This window comes from Paroedura picta, chromosome 3 (assembly GCF_049243985.1).
Source record: "Paroedura picta isolate Pp20150507F chromosome 3, Ppicta_v3.0, whole genome shotgun sequence".
Taxonomy (NCBI): Eukaryota; Metazoa; Chordata; class Lepidosauria; order Squamata; family Gekkonidae; genus Paroedura; species Paroedura picta.
Window position 1 is genome coordinate 62855076 of NC_135371.1, and position 20438 is coordinate 62875513.

At 43.4% G+C, this 20438-nt stretch overlaps 1 protein-coding gene across 2 annotated transcripts in view; it reads left to right on the plus strand.

Moving 5' to 3' along the window:
- SLC38A3 (solute carrier family 38 member 3) overlaps window positions 1-20438 on the plus strand; it is a 106600-nt gene that overhangs the window by 43562 nt on the left and 42600 nt on the right. For both annotated transcript variants that reach the window (XM_077326015.1, XM_077326016.1), the window contains one exon: window positions 18784-19002. In XM_077326015.1, coding sequence (XP_077182130.1) covers window positions 18902-19002 — 101 coding nt within the window. In that variant the 5' untranslated portion in view covers window positions 18784-18901. The remainder of the gene's footprint in view (window positions 1-18783; window positions 19003-20438) is intronic.

A 20438-nucleotide genomic window follows, 5' to 3' on the forward strand; every position in this document is an offset into this window, starting at 1 on the left:
CCACATTAATATTGCCAATAAGGTGCTTAGTTGAATTGCATTCTGGGAAGAATGCCAGCTTAGGAACAAAATGCTGTTCCTGCCAGATAGTGCCAGCTGTCACAAGAGGCCTGCTGTATCTGCGGGTTTCACAGAGAGTCAGGACGATGGCAGGATCCTTTTCTGTGCATTGTTAACTGAAATGCATTGACAATTAGCTTTAGCTGTAGCACTTGCTATTCAGAGACAGATTTTCTCAAGTAGCTGGTATTTCCTGGGCAGAAAACCATAGTTAATACATCACAGGGCACTAAGACTTTTGAGCCAAAAACCAAAAGGAGGGGTATAACTCTCCCAGGAAGCAGCAACTCCAACAGCTCCCACAATACTTCACACCTCCAATTGCTATCAGGAAAGAGCCGTCACGGCTGTCCCCTGAAATAGCTTCCTGTGTAACTTTTGTGTGCCTTACTTATATTCCAAATCTGATAGCATGATTAGCATAGAATGTGTTCAAGTTCTAGAATATGTCAGAAAAGTTAAATAGAGTGTGGTGATTAGTTTTTAAAGTCTCAGTAGGATGGAACAATAGAATTCATCTATTTGAAATGCCTTCATCTAAGGTAACCAAAGGTGAGAGTCCAGTTCACACATGTCGGATAATGAAGGGGTAGAAAGCTGAAGTGATAGAATGGCCCACAAGTAGAGTGTTGAGGCTTTGAATAGGTACAAGGAATAGGTAATTCAAGGAGCAATTCCAAAATGTGATGTAGTGCTATCCACTTGTTAGGTCTCTGTCACCTCATTACCCTGCATATGAGAACCAGGCTCACTGTACCTAAGTGTCAAAATGTATCTTCAACACTGCAAGTATTCTCTCCCTCCTGCCACTGCCGCTTCTTCCTCTTCAATTTATTTATTTATTTCCCACCACTCCCGGGACCTGCTCGTGGCGGGTGACCGTTGTCCTTAGCTAAAACCCCATTAAAAATGCAGAACATAAGCACAACAGCAGCAACACAGAAACATTGCTTCTGATAGAGAATGAGAATAGGCATAAACATTCCTGGGAACCTCTGAAGGTCCATTTTACCAAATGAGAACCCTAGACTGAAGCCCTGGCAAGTTTCAACTCTGTCTTGTGAACTTGAAACCTATGGGTATGCATTTCACCCAGTACTACAGGGATTGAACTCCCAGCCGCATGGGCAGAGCTTCAGACTGTATGTCTGCTGCCTTACCACTCTGCTCCACAAGAGCCTCCTTTATCATCATGCAATTATGCTGCATTGTAATTTATACTTGGAACATAAAACCTGGCAATTTATAGAAATCCAAGGTATAACAGGTAAACTTTTATGAAAGAGGAGTTAAGTAAGAAACAAAAAATCCTAACAATGAAAAAAACTAAGTTATCAGCTTGGGTGGTTTACTTGCCATCACTTGCTGATTTTAAATAACAGTTCACTGCCTTTCCAAGAAAGATACTTAATTCTGCAGGAATCCAGGATAGTCATAATACCTTTCTCTTTTTTGACATTAAAAGTCTAAGATTGCAAGATTGGTATAGAAGATGCTATTGAAAATTGAATTTCTAGGGTTCATTCTGCACTAAACTCCAAATGTTGTAGGAATATCTAATGAGACAAATGGGGAGATTTGAGACTAAATGTGGGTATAACAAATGTCTGTGTCCTTGCTGGGCCTCCCCGCCTGTGGTTAGTTTTCAGATAAGTTCAGGAGATAAGAAATTATAAAAAAGAATTCATTTTGGGGAAAATGGAAGATCTGTTTATATATGCAGTCGTTTGGAATGGGTATTGCCAACAAAATTAGGCTGAATAAAAGATAAAAGTACCTCTTCCATTAATAGCTAGTAGTTCTAATGTTCAGAGACAGTATACTTCTGAATACTAGTTACTGGGAGGAAACAACTGGGGGAGGCTTTGGCATCAGTGCCCCTCCTTGTAGGCTGTCTCAGCAATTTTCTTTGGTCATTGTTAGGGTTGCCAACCTCCCAGTGGTGGCTGGAGATCTGGGATTACAACTGATCTCCAGGCGACAGAGATCAGTTCACCTGGAGAAAATGGCCACTGCGGAAGGTGGCATTATACCCCATTGAAGTCCTTCCCCTCCCCAAACTCTACCCTCAAAATCTCCATGTATTTCCCAACCCGGAGCTGGCCACTGTAGGTTAAACTGTGTTGAGGCTGATGGGACACATTTTCAGTTCAGTAATGTTTATATACATATAAGCATCATTAGATGACAGAATGCATGTGTTTCTAGCAGCTACAAGCCCATGCTGACATTTCCAAATAATTAGTTGGAGGAGGGGCTTGGCCTGTGAATTTCCTCCAACCTGAAACATACTGTTCATATGTAATACAGGGTCTTTTCCTGTTCATTGTCTTTGCTCATTGAAAAATTTAGAAGGTGCAGTTTAAAAGTCTGGAGTTTTTACTTCTCAGCCCTCAGCTTTGTGGGAATCTTTTTCAGGCTGTTCTGCATCTACAGGAAGGCTAGATAGAAGCAATGTGATTTGAATTAAAGTTAAAACTTCTGTGAAAGTAGCATGAAGTGGGACATTAGGACGGACAGCTCCTATACTATCAGTAAATGGATTTTGTTGTGGAGAATGCATGTTCTGTGTTTCTAAAGTGATGTCACATGTTCATCTTAATATCAAGGCAGTGAATGTTTCTAAGATAAAGCCTTGTTGAATCAAAGCACAGCTGAGCCTTAGATTGCAGCGGAGAGCCAGAGAGAAAGCTTCCTAAATCCTACTCAATTTTTGCAATCCTGCACAAGACCTCCCTTGAGAAAACAATTATGGCATTAACTGTGATTTGAAGTATACTGAGCTTGAGTTTTAAAACGCATCTTTGGTTATTTAAGCACAAACTTGCAATTTTAAAAAGGCAGTTGAACACTTGGTTGAAAACCTGATTTGGAATTTACCTGAGTAGGGAGAACCATTTTTAACCTTCCTTCAGATTGGTGTACATGGACGATTTGTCTCCCCTCACACCTTTTATCATAATAATATTACTAGGTAGGTTAGGGAAAATACTGACAACTCTGTTTTATGGCAAAATATGCATTTGAACCTTTGTTTTTCTGATCCTGTCCCAAGACCCTAATCATAAGCCTAACTCTGCTTCTCTCTCCCAATTCTCATTAAACTGCCTTGAGCACACCATGGGAGAACAATGGTATAAAAATCCAATTAATAACAATAACAACAACAATAAAAATCTTCCTTCTTCCCCTTTCAAGAACAACACCAAAAGGTCATTGCATATAGTATGTATGTAGGCAGCTCAAGGTCTGTGAATTCGAGGGGTCATGATTTTCTTTTCTCTCAAGTTATTACAAGAAATTCTAAAGTAAACAATATAAAACAAAGTATTAAAATGTTTTAACTGAATGTGGAAAATCCAAGTCACTTAGACTGATCCATCCAGTAAGAGTGGATCAGTTCTTGCTTTCAGATCCTCAGCAGCACTGTGTGTCCCTGGAAGGCTGCTGTAGTAGTAAGGGTGTGTGTGTGTGAAATCAGGAAGGATTGGCACTATTTTCTGTAAGTGTTGATTTTTGATTAAAAATGTGTTTGTTGTGGTGTTACTGCATAACAAAGCAGAAGTGTACTTAAAAAAATTAATTTCAGGGCTGGGGGGGGGGCGGCGCGGAAGTTTGAGTCCCTGAGACAACTGCTGAGTTTTGATTTGGTGGCCTGCTGTTATTGTCAAACCGGGGAGCAGAGGAATAAGTTCAATTTGTTTTCCCTTGCTGCCTCATTGACCCATTATGCACGGGGGTTTTAGCGCACATTCGGGGTGGAATGGCGGCGACTAAAATCACGAATAACGCACGGAGCCGGCTGCAACCGGCTGCAGCTTCGGTGCATGCCACCGAAAAAGCCGCGCCAGTGAAACGCGGAAGAAAGCGCAGCTTCCGGGTGAGCGGGGCGCAACCAGAAGCGGCGCCCGGATCGACGCGTGCATAATCGGTTACTCTGGGTTTTGCCGCCGTCGCGCCCCGCCCCGTGCATAACCGGTATGCGTCGCGTCTTCCCCCTCCGCGTTTTCCATGTGACCCGAAATCGCCGTTTCGGCGGCCGTGCATAATGGGCCCTAGAAAGGAAAAAAGTTGTGAAGACGGTGGGAAAATGCGGGAGGGGTCTCCCCTGAGGAGGCTTGCAAACCTGCGACTTACAACCGCGCGTTTACAAGCAGGTGGCAGCACATGTTTTTGCACCTCTGTGTGGAATCAGGTGTTCACATTGCTGTGATGTGCATTTATCTCTTTTGTGGAGGAAGAAGTTCACGTCCATGACCTGTCACAGTTCTCCACTGAAAATTTTAGCAAGGAGGGTGAATATCCTGGCAGTTCCATTAATTATGGGCATTTTATGACTCTGAGATGTTTCTGCTTTCATTCTTGCTTTCTGTGGCAGGCTCAAAGATTCCACGTTTATGTTCTGTTTTTTGTGTCAAAGTGCTTCTATGAAACACACACATACTCTTATAGCTAGTTTGGAATCCTTGCTGTAATATCTGTTAGCTTATGTTGGTTTGTGGGTAGTGAGGCCTACCAATGAGGTTCTTTTCTTTGACAGCAAGAACAACTTTTTACCAACTCCCAAACTTTTTTTCTTGCTGACTTTTCCCTAAGTAATACTGGTTTTAAAAATATCCCCTGTTTTTAGGTTGTGTATATTGCTAATTTGTATATCTAGTTTGTGCATTGTGCTAATTGGATTGTTTATAATTTGTGTGGTCACAATCTAATGCTTGCAGAATTGTAAGACAGCACCAAGCATCCAAGGAGGTAAGGTGGGATAGGAATATTTTCAATACAGAAAGAGAAATAACTTTTTACATTACCAGAGCACCTCCCACCTAATTAGCCTGCCGTTCCTTGTGTATCTGGAGTGAGGGAAAGGGCTTTCCTATCTGCCTGCCTGCTTTCTCCTCAGCATGAAGCACAGCCGGTCAGGCAAGGGACTCAGATTATCAAGACGCCCAGAGGAGAGCAAGCTGGCTGTGAAGAAAATGGAGTAAAACCACCACCATATGGTGGCCACCTTGCTCTTTTCCTGGGTGGCTGTGGTGGTAGTAGTGAGTATGGTGTCCCTTCTTTGCAGCAAGCTTGTCCTCCTTCTGGCAGCCTCTTAGATGCTGGGATGTGTGTGCAGATTTAGTGGAGAAGGGTGGGTAGTTCTTGAAAAGGATGGAAATTCTATTTCCATCATGGCTCAGGAAAATGTGTAACCTTTGATGGTGGCTGGCTGGTTTCAAAGTGGCTTTGCCCACTTTCCTGGAACCTGGGCTGGATGTCTCATTAGGCTATAGAGCTCAGAAGAGCTACAAGGGGCATGCTGAAAAGAAGAAGAGACCAAAATACAGAAGGTTGTCAAGTTTTTAAGTGGAAATTATGTGCAGTAAACCCCCTTGAGCCCATTGGTTGAAAATGATAAATGTATTCAAATAATATATACAACGAGAGTGAGGTGTCCAGTTTCAGTACTCTCCCAATGCATAAATTGTATCAGATGCATTAAGGATCACACAAAATAAAAAAAGTAATTCAATGGGGATTCATATACAATTCATCCAAACATTCAGGACAGAAGTCCACAACTGTGTGCTAGCAACTCAGCTTTGAACAATCTTCTTCAGATGTATGTACTGATTCCTTTTAAAACTTTATAGTTACCAATAAAGTACAGAGCATGAATCATAAGCTGTTTTCTCATTTTAATAAAATCTGGTTTGTCACTCCTGGGCCACTGAATGATTATCGATCTACTGAGAGAGAATTTGAACAAGAATAGAGCCCATAGAGGAAGAATTACTCATTCTCCTCTGTTCTTGCTATTTAATCAAATACAGCCTTTCTCCTGTGTATTATTATTTTATAAATTAAATTAAATTAATTGAATAAATTAAAAAAAACATTTGAGGCTAATCTCAATGTATTCTATGTTACATCTAGTTTGTCCTTGAACTGGTAGGTAATATAGAGAATTTGAAACCTGTTTCTGCTTAATAGAGGTGAACGTTTTCAGATTCCAAAATGTTAGATTCTGGCCTATATGGCATGAAATTATGTTGGTGCCAAATAATGATGGATTGGTCCCAACCCTTCAGTTTCATTAAATAAATATTCATTAGATCAGTTGTCAAAGGCACCAACCTTTACCTGGAGTCTCCATCAAGAGAGGATGGAACTAAAATTCTCTGTTCACTGGTTCTTTAGCACCCGTCTTAAATCTGTGTATCGAGCACAGAAGAGTGCTGGGGCACTTCCCATAGCACTGGACTTAATCTATGCTAAACATTGTGCTAAACATCAGTGAATGGAGACATGGCACCTTGATTTGATTGGAGGACACAATGGTGTCAGATGCTGGCAATTCCTGCCTCTATCTCCAGTTCCACCATAAGATGTAGAGTGGTGATAATACATGTAATTCCCAGTTCTAATGCAAATGGAAGGGGAGAAGCTGATGGCACAGAAGAATCATTCCAGAGAAGCAGAGCAAAAGCTGAAAGTTTGGAACCTGGGATTATAAATTTATATGAAGCAATCATAATACTAGATAAATGGAATAACTCATATGACTTGTTTAACAAATCACTGAATCAGGTCTTTAAAAAAGCAATCCTTACAGTAAGATGGAGGTTAAAATTGTTGCTGGGAATTTCACTGATGTGTGTTTAGCTGTATTTATAGAATGAGGTTATTTTTTCCATTATAAAGCTATTTCTGCAGAAAGTGGTTTAAGATGAAACGACTTGATGATCGCGAGCCCACCTTGAATGTCAAGTGGGGAATAAGTGAGGATGTAAGGTTGCTATGAGAATAGCACATGTAAAGTAGAAATTACTCGCTTCTTATTAGGCTGAGGAAGAAATGGTAATAGGGGCGTGCAAGGATGTGCCACAGCATCTAGTGTGAACCAAAGGGACTGTAGAACTGCATGAGGCAAGTGGGTGTATTTCTTCAGCCTCCCCTTGCCTTCTGCAAAATGTGGTAGGAGAAAAAGGCACTTCCTGTGCTATTTTAGGCACCACTAAGCTGCTGTGTTCTGCTGCGATCTGGTCTTGGCTACTGGCCAAATATTCTTTCAGGTGTCATGAGACTGATTGCTCGACTGTCCACATTGCTGCTAAACACCAAAGCTATTTTGGGATGATTTAGTGTCATTTAGCAATCAGTTCCCCCTTCAAGGATCGCTGCCTTGTTGTGGCAAGGGGGCTTGCGTAGTTCAGTGAAGTTATGAGCTATACCGTGCAGGGCCACCCAAGACGGACAGGTCATAGCTGAGAGCTCTGACAAAAGGTGATCCACTGGAGAAGGAAATGGCAAACCACTCCAGTATCTTTGCCATGAAAACTCTATGGACAGTTCCAATAGGCATAACGATATGACGCCGGAAGATGAGCCCCTCAGGTCGGAAGGTGTCCAATATGCTACTGGGGATGAGCAGACGGCTAGTACGAGTAGCGCCAGAATGAATGAAGCGACTGGGCCAAAGCCGAAAGGACGCTCAGTTGTGGAAGTAACTGGTGGCGAAAAGACAGTCCGATGCTGTAAAGATTTTTATTCCATAGGAACCTGGAACGTCAGATCCATGAATGAAGGTAAGCTGGACGTGGTCAAACAAGAAATGACAAGACTGAACATCGACATTTTAGGAATCAGTGAACTAAAATGGACAGGAATGGGTGAATTTAATTCAGATGACCATCAGGTATACTACTGTGGACAAGAATCTCACAGAAGAAATGGAGTAGCCTTCATAATCAATAAGAGAGCAGGAAAAGCAGTCTTGGGATACAATCCCCAAAATGACAGAATGATCTCAGTTCGAATCCAAGGCAAACCATTCAACATCACAGTGATCCAGGTCTATGCCCCAACCACTGCTGCTGAAGAGGATGAAGTTGATCAGTTCTATGAAGCCCTACAACACCTTCTAGAAGCAACGCCAAAAAATGATGTGCTTATCATCATGGGGGATTGGAATGCTAAAGTAGGAAACCAAAAGATAACTGGGATAACAGGCAAGTTTGGCCTTGGAGTACAAAATGAAGCAGGGCACAGGCTGGTAGAATTTTGTCAAGAGAATACAATGGTCATAGCAAACACTCTTTTCCAACAACCCAAGAGACGACTCTACACATGGACATCACCAGACGGTCAACACAGAAATCAGATTGACTATGTGCTCTGCAGCCAAAGATGGAAAAGTTCTATCCAGTCAATAAAAACAAGACCAGGAGCTGATTGTGGTTCAGATCATGAGCTTCTTGTTGCAAAATTTAGGCTTAAATTGAAGAAAGTAGGGAAAAGCACTAGGCCACTCAGGTATGAACTAAATCATATCCCCAACGAATACACAGTAGAGGTGACAAATAGATTTAAGGAATTAGATCTGATAGACAGAGTGCCTGAAGAACTATGGACGGAGGTTCGCAACATTGTACAAGAGGTAGCAACTAAAACCATCCCAAAGAAAAAGAAATGCAAGAAATCAAAATGGCTGTCTGAGGAAGCTTTACAAATAGCTAAGGAGAGAAGGGAAGTGAAAGGCAAGGGAGAAAGAGAAAGATACACCCAACTGAATGCAGAATTCCAGAGAAAAGCTAGAAGAGATAAGAATGCCTTCTTAAATGAACAGTGCAAACAAATAGAAGAAAACAATAGAATGGGGAGGACCAGAGATCTTTTCAAGAAAATTGGAGATATGAAGAGAACGTTTCATGCAAAGTTGGGTATGATAAGGGACCAAAATGGTAGGGACCTCACAGAAGCAGAAGAGATTAAACAAAGGTGGCAAAATTATACAGAACAACTATACAAGAGCGAGCTTAACATCCCTGATGACCACAGTGGGGTAGTTACTGACCTGGAGCCAGACATCCTGGAATGTGAAGTCAAATGGGCCTTAGGAAGTCTGAGCAATAATAAAGCTAGTGGTGGTGACAGCATTCCAGTTGAACTATTCAAAATCTTAAAGGATGATGCAGTAAAAGTGCTACACTCAATATGCCAGCAAATTTGGAAAACTCAACAATGGCCACAGGATTGGAAAAGGTCAGTTTACATTCCAATCCCAAAGAAGGGCAATGCCAAAGAATGTTCAAACTACCGCACCATTGCACTAATTTCTCATGCTAGCAAAGTTATGCTCAAAATCCTACAAGCTAGGCTCCAGCAATATGTGGACCGAGAACTTCCAGAAGTACAGGCAGGATTTCGAAGAGGCAGAGGAACTAGAGATCAAATTGCCAACATACGCTGGATCATGGAGAAAGCTAGGGAGTACCAGAAGAACGTCTACTTCTGCTTCATTGACTATGCTAAAGCCTTTGATTGTGTGGAGCACAACAAATTGTGGCAAGTTCTTAAAGAGATGGGAATACCAGAGCATCTTATTTGTCTCTTGAGAAATTTATATGCAGGTCAAGAAGCAACAGTGAGAACTGAACATGGGATCACTGACTGGTTCAAAATTGAGAAAGGAGTTCGGCAAGGCTGTATACTGTCGCCTTGCCTATTTAACTTGTATGCAGAGCACATCATGAGAAATGCGGGATTAGAGGAGTCACAAATTGGGATCAAGATTGCAGGGAGAAATATCAACAACCTCAGATACGCAGATGATACCACTCTAATGGCAGAAAGTGAAGAGGAACTAAAGAGCCTGTTGATGCGGGTGAAGGAGGAGAGTGCAAAAGTTGGCTTGAAACTCAACATCAAGAAAACAAAGATCATGGCATCCGGACCTCTCAATTCCTGGCAAATAGATGGGGAAGAAATGGAGATAGTGACAGATTTTATTTTCCTGGGCTCCAAGATCACTGCAGATGGGGACTGCAGCAAAGAAATTAAAAGACACTTGCTCTTGGGGAGGAAAGCTATGGCAAATCTAGACAGCATCCTAAAAAGCAGAGACATCACCCTGCCAACAAAGGTGCGTTTAGTCAAGGCTATGGTATTCCCAGTTGCAATGTATGGCTGTGAAAGTTGGACCATAAGGAAGGCCGAGCGTCAAAGAATTGAGGCTTTTGAACTCTGGTGCTGGAGAAGACTCTTGCGAGTCCCTTGGACTGCAAGGCGAACAAACCGGTCAGTCCTAGAGGAGATCAACCCTGACTGCTCTTTAGAAGGCCAGATCCTGAAGATGAAACTCAAATACTTTGGCCACCTCATGAGAAGGAAGGACTCCCTGGAGAAGAGCCTAATGCTGGGAGCGATCGAGGGCAAAAGAAGAAGGGGACGACAGAGAATGAGGTGGCTGGATGGAGTCACTGAAGCAGTAGGTGCAAACTTAAATGGACTCCGGGGAATGGTAGAGGACAGGAAGGCCTGGAGGATCATTGTCCATAGGGTCGCGATGGGTCGGACACGACTTCGCACATAACAACAACAACAACAAAGCAATCAGTTTCTCTTGTGCAACTAGCATGGGCTTACTTCATGACAAACACTCTACCTTTGGTGGAAAGCGAGGGGTGATTTTCGATGACTGTGGTTATTGTGGAACAGTTGTTGTTTTAGAACTCATAAAATGTAGCTGCAATTTAGTTACAGGAGCTCCAGAAGGCACAGAAATTGTGAGCTAGGGCATGCCTTAAGTTCACATCTGTGAAACCAAGTAAATGGTTATAGTCTGGGATGCAGTTGTGAGGACAACTGTGTGTAAACTACACAGAGCTTTTATTCCAACCCCAGATCAATTCAGTCCCTGCCCTATACACAGAATGCGATTTCCATTTGGATTTTGGGCGATTTAAATTTTCCTTTTGTAGCAAGAAGGATTGATCCGGAGTGACCCTACCTTTATTGTGGGATATCTCAGACTGCTGCTAATCCTGAATATATTCAGAAAATCCCATTGTTTTGAATCTGGGCTCTAGAGGACTCGTGATTGGCTACAGGTGGCCATGTGACAAGCCTGCCTCAAAGGAGAAGCCCCTAATTTCTCTCAACTTGTGTCAGCCTTGGATTTTTTTTGTGCCTTCTTCGTTCCCCCCCCCCCCTTCAAGAAAAGAAAGGATTTTTTCCTCCCTCCTCTGACTTCTTGGATCCTCTCCCCCTTCAAGAAAACAGAGAAAGAGTCTCCATTTGCCTCCCCCCCCCTCTTCTGAGCCTCCCTAACCACGTGCAGAAGACTTTCCTGTTTCAATGGGGAGGGGGGGAAGAGGAAGACCCGAGTTCAAAGCGATCTGAATTCAACAGGATTGACAATGGAATAAAAAAAGTAAGTGCAGACTCTGCCCTGGACTAGAGGCAAGTGCAGAAGTTTAATAATCACATTATTATTTCCTGATGGGATCCAGCAGTCCTGTTGACATGGGACTACCACATAACAGGTGGTTGAATGGCACAGTAAAACAGGGAAGCTTGCAGCCACCAGGGCATGGTAAATAATAGTGGCAATCAAAGTGCAGTGACTCAAGTCTTTATCTGCAATTCTGGAGTTGCATGATAAGAAATCCACTTACACAAGAGCTATCAGTCCTTTCAGTCCCAAGTCTTTCCCAACACAGTTACATTTTGCGTCAGACACCCAGAACTGTCTGTCATTAAAAAGGGGAAGAGGGTCAGGACCGAGTATTCCCGTGCCAATGTTCACTTATACTAGGAAGTGTAGGGCCAGAAACCTCGAGCCCAGAGTTCTTTCAGAATTACAGCTGTGGCATCACACTCCCACTGAACCCCTCCCCATATTCTGCCCCCCTCACAAGTTCCATCCCCAAATCTTCAAGGATTTCCCCAGGATGAAGTGGGCAACCTAAAGAACCTATCATCATGACAAACAATGACTGGTGCTTTTTGTGTCCTTGTTATAGTTGCAGTCTTTAAAATAAAGAAAGTGTCCTTTTTACAATTTTCCTTATCTATTCAATAGGACTTGTCAAAACGGCATCCAGGTAATTTCCTTTTCAGTGAAATTCTTTCCTCAGTGACAAGTCCTCTGAGTCTTCAATATTTTTATCAATTTTATAAGTATCAAGAATATAAATCTTATGTACAGTAATATAATACTGGCCACAGGCTCACATAGGTATGAGGATACCGGTCTGTATTGACACGTGTCAGTTAATTGACACTGAATAAACAGAGAAGGAAAACGGTAAAAAGGACACTTTATTTTATTGTAGTACCATTGGATAGGTTTTTCCCTCTGTGTTAGGTTTAGTTATTAGACCATCCTTATATTCTTGTATGATAGTTGCAGTCTAGTACAGGGGTTGCCAACCTTTTCTTTAATGAGAACTGCTTCTGAATAACAAAACATATACCAAATTACTCCCTCTCTTCTCCCAGCATATTACCAAATTTTGTTCCATTCTAGAAACGTCACGTGGCATAGGAAGAATACCAAAAATTAATTGACAAGCCAAGTAGCACAGAGGAAAACCCTATGAAATTAAATATATAAAGCAAAGCCCTTAGTGATCCCAAAAATATACAGCCCTTTCCTGTCATCATAACTGACAGAGGAATAGGACGGAGGGCAGCTGTCCAAATCTGCACAAAACTCAATAGCACTGGTAGTGAGGGATAATTAGCATATATCCCTCATAAATTGCTGTGCATTAGAAGACAATGACCTCTCTTCCTTTGGCTGAACTCGGGAGACAGGCAAGCAAAATAGGAACAATATCTAGAATGGCTGATAAGTTGCCTGCTGAGTTGTCTCCAAATCTTGCTTGTGTTGCTCAGAGATTGCCTTTGGTCATGGAGTCCGCAGCAATGATGGAAAAGGAATCCTAGCCTGGTGCACATCAGTCCAGCACTTTCACCTCAAAGTTATCCTCATCCTGGCACAAGAAATGACCTGATGCTGTTCCAATAGGGATGTGGTTTTTAGAACAGTGCAGGAAACTCTCAAGAGCCATGGGTGGTAGAGGGGGTTGGTGGGGAAGAGAAGCTGGGGCAAAGGCCCTAATTACTCTGAGCAGGAACAGCCTATAATGATGCTATGTCTTTGGGAGCCACTTCCAAAGATATCAGCAAAGAGGGACTCAGAGCCCAAACAGAAGGCACTTTGTGCTGCCTGCCAACACGTCCAGTGCTTAGTGCTTTCAGAGCCTGGCAAGCTTCCTTTGCCAGGGACTTGCTTCCAGTCTTTCAGTCTTCTGTGGGCTCATGCAGTCACTGGCACTGAAAGAGGTGGCTGCCAACCCCAGGTGGGCAGAATTTTTATTCCCTTGAAGATTTTGCATAAGTTGCAGGGGAAGTGCTCGATGCCAAGGAGAGGATGATTGCATCTTGCTTTCTGAGGAGGTTGGAGACATTATTTAGCCACCTAATCCATACTGAGTTTTGCTTCTTGTTCCCACTTTCTAGACCTCATTGCCCTAGGAGTCAGAAGGGGGAAAATTCTCTGCTATACGTCAACCCGCATTTAGGGACAAGCCACAAAGAAAAAGAAGTGATGGGTTTTTATGCCCTTCGTTTCACTATCCAAGGGAGTCCCAAAGTGGCTTGCAGTCACCATTCCCTTCCACTTTCTAAAACAGAGGTCCTGTGAGGTAGGTTAGGTTGAGAGAACTCTGAGAGAACTGTGACTGGCCCAAGGTCACCCAGATGGCTGCATGTGGAGAAGTGGGGAATCAAACCTGGCTCTCCAGATTATAGGCCTCCGCTGTTAACCACAACACCATGGTGGAGGGTACATTTAACACTGAAATGTATATTTTTAAGGCAGAAAGCAGCTGCAGGGATGATGATATTGTTCTGAGTTGTGGTGCAGGGGGGGGGGTCTAACACTTCCTTGCACTATTTTCTTGCTTGGCAATCATTTATCTCCCTCATATTGTGCCTTCCCCTCAGTTTAAGACACAGCTGTCTTCCACGGCATCCTGGGGAGCACAAGCTTTGATTCAGAATGATATGCAACCCTTTGGTGATTGTGGTTGTGGCAAAATCTCAGTTTTGGAGAACACAGCCATCATCCCAGAATGACTTTGGCAACCCTCCTGCACATGCATTCTGGCTTAATCCACCAAGACAAACAAAAAGGTGTTTTATTTGAATTGGCAACAGGAAAAAGATTCTCTTGTGCACACCTGTCTCCATGTTTGGATTTTCTCACAAAGAAGCAAACATTTGCTGGCTCTATTTAGGATTTCCTACTCTTTAAGTTTTGTGTCTTGCAAAATGGTACCCTGTAGGAGAGCCCGGGATCCCCTAAAAACTGCCTTCTGTGATATCTGCTGGTGTCCTGCTTCCTTTTTCATGGTTAATCCCCCAACGCTTCCAATAACTTTGCTAAAGCTAAGATACTCACTGCCTCAAGCATGGTAGTAGTAGACCGACACCTGGGCCAAGTGCTTTTGTCAGTTCTGGTTTAGTTGAAACTGTGAACTCCCAAGGGCTGGGGCCTGCTCCACTTTCAGCAAGAGATTTAAGGAGCTCAGGCTGTTTAGCATGTGAAAGAAGGTTAAGAGGTAACTTGGTTACGGTGGATAAAGAGGAAGTGCTAATGGGTTTTGATGAGCAACTACTACAGCAACACCAAATAGCTGGAGGTGAAATCAGCATGAGCTCACATGAGAAATGAAGCATACAGTTTTAACAGTAAGGATAATTGAGCATTGCTTGCAAGAGAACTGGATGCAACTTCCATTAATGCTCCTCTGGTTTCAGGAGTTTCCTAGACAAGTTTTCTGTATGCAGTGTATTGAGCAAATTGGGCAACTGTTAAGGAACTGCAGAAGGTTTCCCACGAGCGGGAAAATCCGGCGCAAACTGAGCCTATATAAGTGAGGAGTGTGTGTGAGTTAGTTGCCAGTTGTTAGTTGTTCCTGTCACATTAATAAAAGGCTTTTTGGAACTGTGTGTCTCTCTCATTATTTAATGCTGTATTTGGGATACAGTAGGGCTGGGCAGCGCTGTGTCCCACTGGGATTCAATTGTGTGTCAGTAGCTATGGATAGATCCACCCACAGGCATCCAAGTGCATTACTAGATCAAAACCCATCTCATAATTTCAGTGTGAATTTCCTATGCTAATTTAGGGTTCTAATTCTGGATTGCCCACAGTTTATCAAGCACCTGGATGGGCCCAGGTGTAAATTGGGGTTTCTTTGGGAGCTCTGAGCCTCTGAGAGAAGCCCAGGAATGCTGTGAGCTCTAGAGATGCCAGAAAGAAGAGTAGCCACTGTTGTCTGTTTCTGTGTGAGGAGGCATGTTGGCATCAAAGGCCATTAAAGTCACTGAAGGGTAATCCCTTGCTGCCTCTGCAGGAAAGCAGGATGTACAGAATTATATGGAGCCAGGAAAACTGTGATACAGACAAAATTTACCCTGCTACTGATGCTGTCTAGGAAACTAGAAGAGAAGATGGGATGACAAGCAATCTCTGGAAAACCAGGAACCTGATAGCTCTATAAAGGGCTTTATCCCCGTCTGCTGAAACTAAGACATGCTGAGCAAACTGTCTATGCAGTATAATAAAAAATCCCTTTGGTTCATAACAGTGTGAAGTGCTGCAGTGGACAACTGAGAAAAAGAGCTCAACATGTGGATACATGAATGGGCATTGGCTAAGGAGAGGGAACTTCATTAGTTGGAGTCAGGTGAATTTTTATTTCAGTGTAATTAATGAAAAAGCAGCCATTATAGGGACATATTTTGAACAGAGACATTGTGAGTTCTGTAGTGACAAGAAGCACTATATGGCCAATTAATTTCTCTCCCAAATAAGATTTTCAAGCTAGATTCAACAAGATCGATCAAGAAAAAAACAGAATTATGATATAAGCATTAGGTATATACTTATTTAAGGAGCTCATTTGTGGAAGAAATCTTATTTCTCCAGACATGAAATCTCCAGTGGTGAAAATGAATGAATAGAACTCCCTAATCTGTGGCTGGTGCTCCATAATTCTTTCCTGGGTGCTCTGTCCTTGTGCTGGATCCTTGCTTATCACTTGATTTTGTGCCCTGCAAAGTGATTGAAAAGGATGTGCCTGGGAACTAAAGTTTGTAATTCTGCTGCATTCCAAAAACAATGGCCAAACTGAGAACTTCCTAGAAATGTTAGACTGAACTTTTCCTGCTTTGGTGATTGTAAACAGGTTTTTGATACATTAACAAGGAGTTTATGATTAGGCTGCCTGAAATTAGCAAAGGGAGTGTTGAATAACCAATAAGAGGAAAAGTTGTTTGGTTTATTTGGGGCAGTAGGAGGGAGAAAGCAGCTCAATGACATTCCCATTTTGTGCTTTCTGTTGCCAGTAGAAGATGGTCTGATACCTATCTTGTTTGTCAATGCTTTCTTTTTGCAGTTTCCTGGTATTGATACTCTCTACTACAGAAGTGGAGTGAAGGGTGTCTCTCTCTCTGTGTGAAAGTAAGCTTTGGCCTAGTGGGACAAAAAGATTAGAACAGTTCGACAGCTTGAGAGAAAGAGATTTTTGTAGAAATAGTACTGTATTATCTCTGTGTTAGGGTTTCACTGCTGTCCTCACTACTTGTTCATCCGTCTACTAGAAGCTGAGACAAGATTCCCCCAGAATCTGCTTTCTATTCCTTAAAAATTCTGCAATGAAGTAATTCCAGTTCTGCCAGCAGAAAACACTTTGTTTGCATGGTCAGGACAGTGGGTATTATGTTACCTTATCATTGTTTATAACAGTAAAAAAACAGAAGTGCTTTACCAGGAATAATTTGGCTACAAAGGCAGAAAACAGGAGGATGCAGGGAAGGTTGGCACCTGAGAGATGATGAGGCGGCATTTTAAATTAGGCTTGTCTGACACTATATGACCGTTTATGCACTGGGAACTTCACTGCCCCAGCTTCCATGCAAGAACACAAATCGGGGGCAGATGAGGTGCAATGAGCCAAATGATCCCCCATGTGGGTGCAGGAAGAGGTGGGGCTACCTGCCATGGCTAAAACTCCAGCCTGCAGCCCAGCATGAAACCTCCAGTGCATAAATGGTCTATCCGAGCTTTTTAGTGGATGAGAGAATAACTCAAAAATGTAAATTCTGCCTTTCTTTGATCACTTTCTGACCAAATTCTGTCTTTCTTTGACCACTGATTTAGCCATTTTGTCCCCATTTGGGGTTAATGTGCTACCAGAGAAAGAGCTGCTTCAAATTTATGTCTTTACTAGTAATCAAGCCCGCTGCAGCTAAATGCAGCGGGGGCTAGGCACTTAACTGTGGCGTCGGTGGTTCGGCGGTAGCTGGCTTGGTCGGCGGCGGCTTGGTCGGCGGCGGCGGCGGCGGCGTTCTCTCGGCGTGTGCGGCGCTCTCTCGCCTCTGGCGAAGCACCCAGGCCAGCCAGCGCAGGTCCGGCTCCTCGGCCAGCAGCGGCAGGAGCTGGCAGAAAGCGGAGTCGCGCTGGGAGTCGCGGCTGCGGCGTTCTCTCGTCGTCGGCGGGCTGGCGCGGCGAGAGGCGCTTTGTCAGGCCGCCAGGCAGGGAACCCCCGGCAGCCGCGCTTCGCTCTCACCGCGTCAGGCCGGGAGCAACTGCGGCTCGCAGTTGCTGGGGCTGGGAATCGGAGGGACCAATCGGCAGGCGCGAAGCGCCTGCCGATTGGTCCCTCCGATTGTCTGTCGTGAGGAAGGTTCCAATCCGGACCCTTCCTCATCACGGACAAAGCCCACCTCAAGGCCCCTTAACAAATTATTTAGTCCGTGGCGCCCATGGCGCCACGGGCGGTTTAAAGATGTGTTGATTCACCTTGAATCTCAGTGAGAAAGGCAGATTAGAAAGAAACTAAATAAATTAATAAAATAAATGGTTGCAGGTAGACATCTTGTTATGGGGTCATGCCAATTTGTCAACTAGTAGAATGGAAGTAGTTGGCTTCCTGTAGCAACAAGCATGGTTAGGAAAAAGTCAAAACAGAAATGGGGACCAAGACAGGTTACCAATAAAGCAGAAGATAGGTAGGCAAAGGAACTGGGAGTTAAAACCGAGGTTATATAGGAAACATTTGGGATCACTAACCAATTAAACTGGGAGGCAAGAAAGCGAGACAGGATAATGACTGGCCCAGGGATGCACATAGCTTACAAGGGAAAACCCTATAGGAATAGGTTTGAGGTTTCCTGCCAGCAGAGGCCTTGACAAATGGGCTACCATATAGGTCACGCTGCAGTGCAGAATTACAAGAGCAACCTCATCTTCCCTTGCATCTCAACCTGCTTGAGCTGTTTAGTCTCCAAACGGGCAGGCTTCAACGTGGATTCTGCCTATATATATTATAAATATGGATGTCCTACAAATACAGTGTTATTGTAGTTTCCTGCAGTTAAAGGTTTTTGGGAAGGGTGATCGGTATACTTTGTGCAAGAATAAAAGCACTAGAATGTAGAATCTCGCTGAGATACACCAGCAGGTAGAAGAGTAGGATGGCCAGGGTACTGCCCCTCCAGAGCTGGGCCACCTTAAGGTAATCTCTGAAAACATAAAGAAGGATCCTCCTGGTGGGTCAGAGGAGATCAGACAATGACTTAATATTATCTGTCTACTTACCCCTTTGCTGTGAGTCTAGTTGCAGATGGAAACAAAAGGAATATTTGTGTTTGCTAGAGGTTTCTAGCAGGATCTGACATGATGTCAAGCGAGTTATCAGGCAGTCTGGATAATGACTGGTTTTGAGATAAGGAATTAATAATATTGTGGTTGGAATTTATGCAATTTTATATTTGTGAATAATGTTCACCTAGGCTGGGCACATCAAACTTGGATGCTAGGTCTTTGGTATCCTTGTTTTATGGGGGCATCTGCATGACTGATTGGCATTTTATTTGCAGGTACAGCACCCCTGAGGAGAAGGGATTCTGCAACTTGCTTCTCTGCACTTGTCTGCTATTTACTTGATAGCTGTCAGGAAATAAGAAGAAAGGAAAGTACTCATACCAGAGTGCAGAGATGAATTCCACAGAGATCCCTATCCAAACAGAGATGGTAGAACTGGTACCAAATGGAAAGCACTCAGTGCTGAATGCTGTCCCTTCAGTGGGAAATGACAGGTGAGTTCCTCTTGACACATTGCAGAGAGGACAGGATCAATAAATAAAAATACCCCTTAAAACCAGAGACAAAAATACATCAATAAGAACAACGTGGCAAAACCATAACATCCCCAAATCTATCCCATAGAAATGGTAAACCATTAAATCCCCCAAATCTGTCCCATAGAGAGGGCAAGGAAGGGCAGATAGCCACTAGTCTGCCGTACCAAGCAATGTTTTTCTCCTAAGAGGACATTACATTTAACTGACTCCCATAGGTTGTCAGTCCAGGATAGCCCTTTTCTTTGCTCAGTGGGCATATTTATGTGGGAGGAGGGGTTCTCGGGATGTTGTAGGTTCAGTTGACCTCAGCCAAATACCGGGTGGAAGAGCTCCATTTTGCAGGCCCTGCAGAACTATGCTAGCTCTGACAGGGCCTTAAGGGTCCAGTCCTTGTTTCCCCACCAAAATGCCTTTTTAAGTGCTGAAACAACTGCAACTTTCATGGCAGTTGAAAAGGCATGGTGGAGGCAAGAGCACCTCAGTCCACTGAGATTTTGTGGCATTTTAAAATCACTTTAAAAATAGTGGCAGCGTGCCCGGCAGCGTGGACATGTGGATGCTGACATGTCCCGTTTGGCTCACAGTTACATTTAATTTGTGGTTTCTCCTCAGTTTCTGTGCAAGTGGTGTGCAGTTAGGATCAGGACATGTCAAAAAACTCATGTGGTTGTGTTATAGGATGGGGACTCAGACCCAACCCTTCTATGCCATAATGTGAGACACAGAGCCAGAGCTAACTCAGACCCAGACTGTAGGACTGAAGAGAATCTTGTCTCTCCTGACACATCTGCTTTTCAATACAGTGTGTGATTAGAGCTGCAATTTATATTCAAACTTGGGAAAAAGGCACCTGTGTTCTTAATAGCCTACCTTGCCCCTCTGACCCCTCACTGTGCATCCTGCTCACTAACCTCCACCCCCACCCCCCACACACCCAAACACTTTGAATAGATACAAAACTCTTGTCAGTTATTCTGGCTGTCAAGACCACTGTTTGGTAATCAGTGAACTGTAGTCACCACAAACACTTGAATAACCTGTATCTCAGATAAATGGTTGCTACATACATCGGGTACTGGCAACCCATCCATATGGAAGACAGGCAATGAATTTGGATTGCTGGGATTCTGAGCCTCCTTTTGCAATCCGTTCATTGCCCAAGAGGAGTATGTTTGTTTCTTATTCATTGCCCTCTGCCTGCACATCCTCCCTCAAGGCTGCAACCTGATATGAATCCGTTAAGATAAGCTTCTGTTATGGGAATAACACATGTACCTTGCACTCATGATGCTTTACATTGTACCTGTCAAAATGTGGTCCTTCCTTCCTCTCTGGTAGGGCATTTATTTCAGCAGCGATTGAATTTGGAATTTTCAAGTAGCCGGACTCCT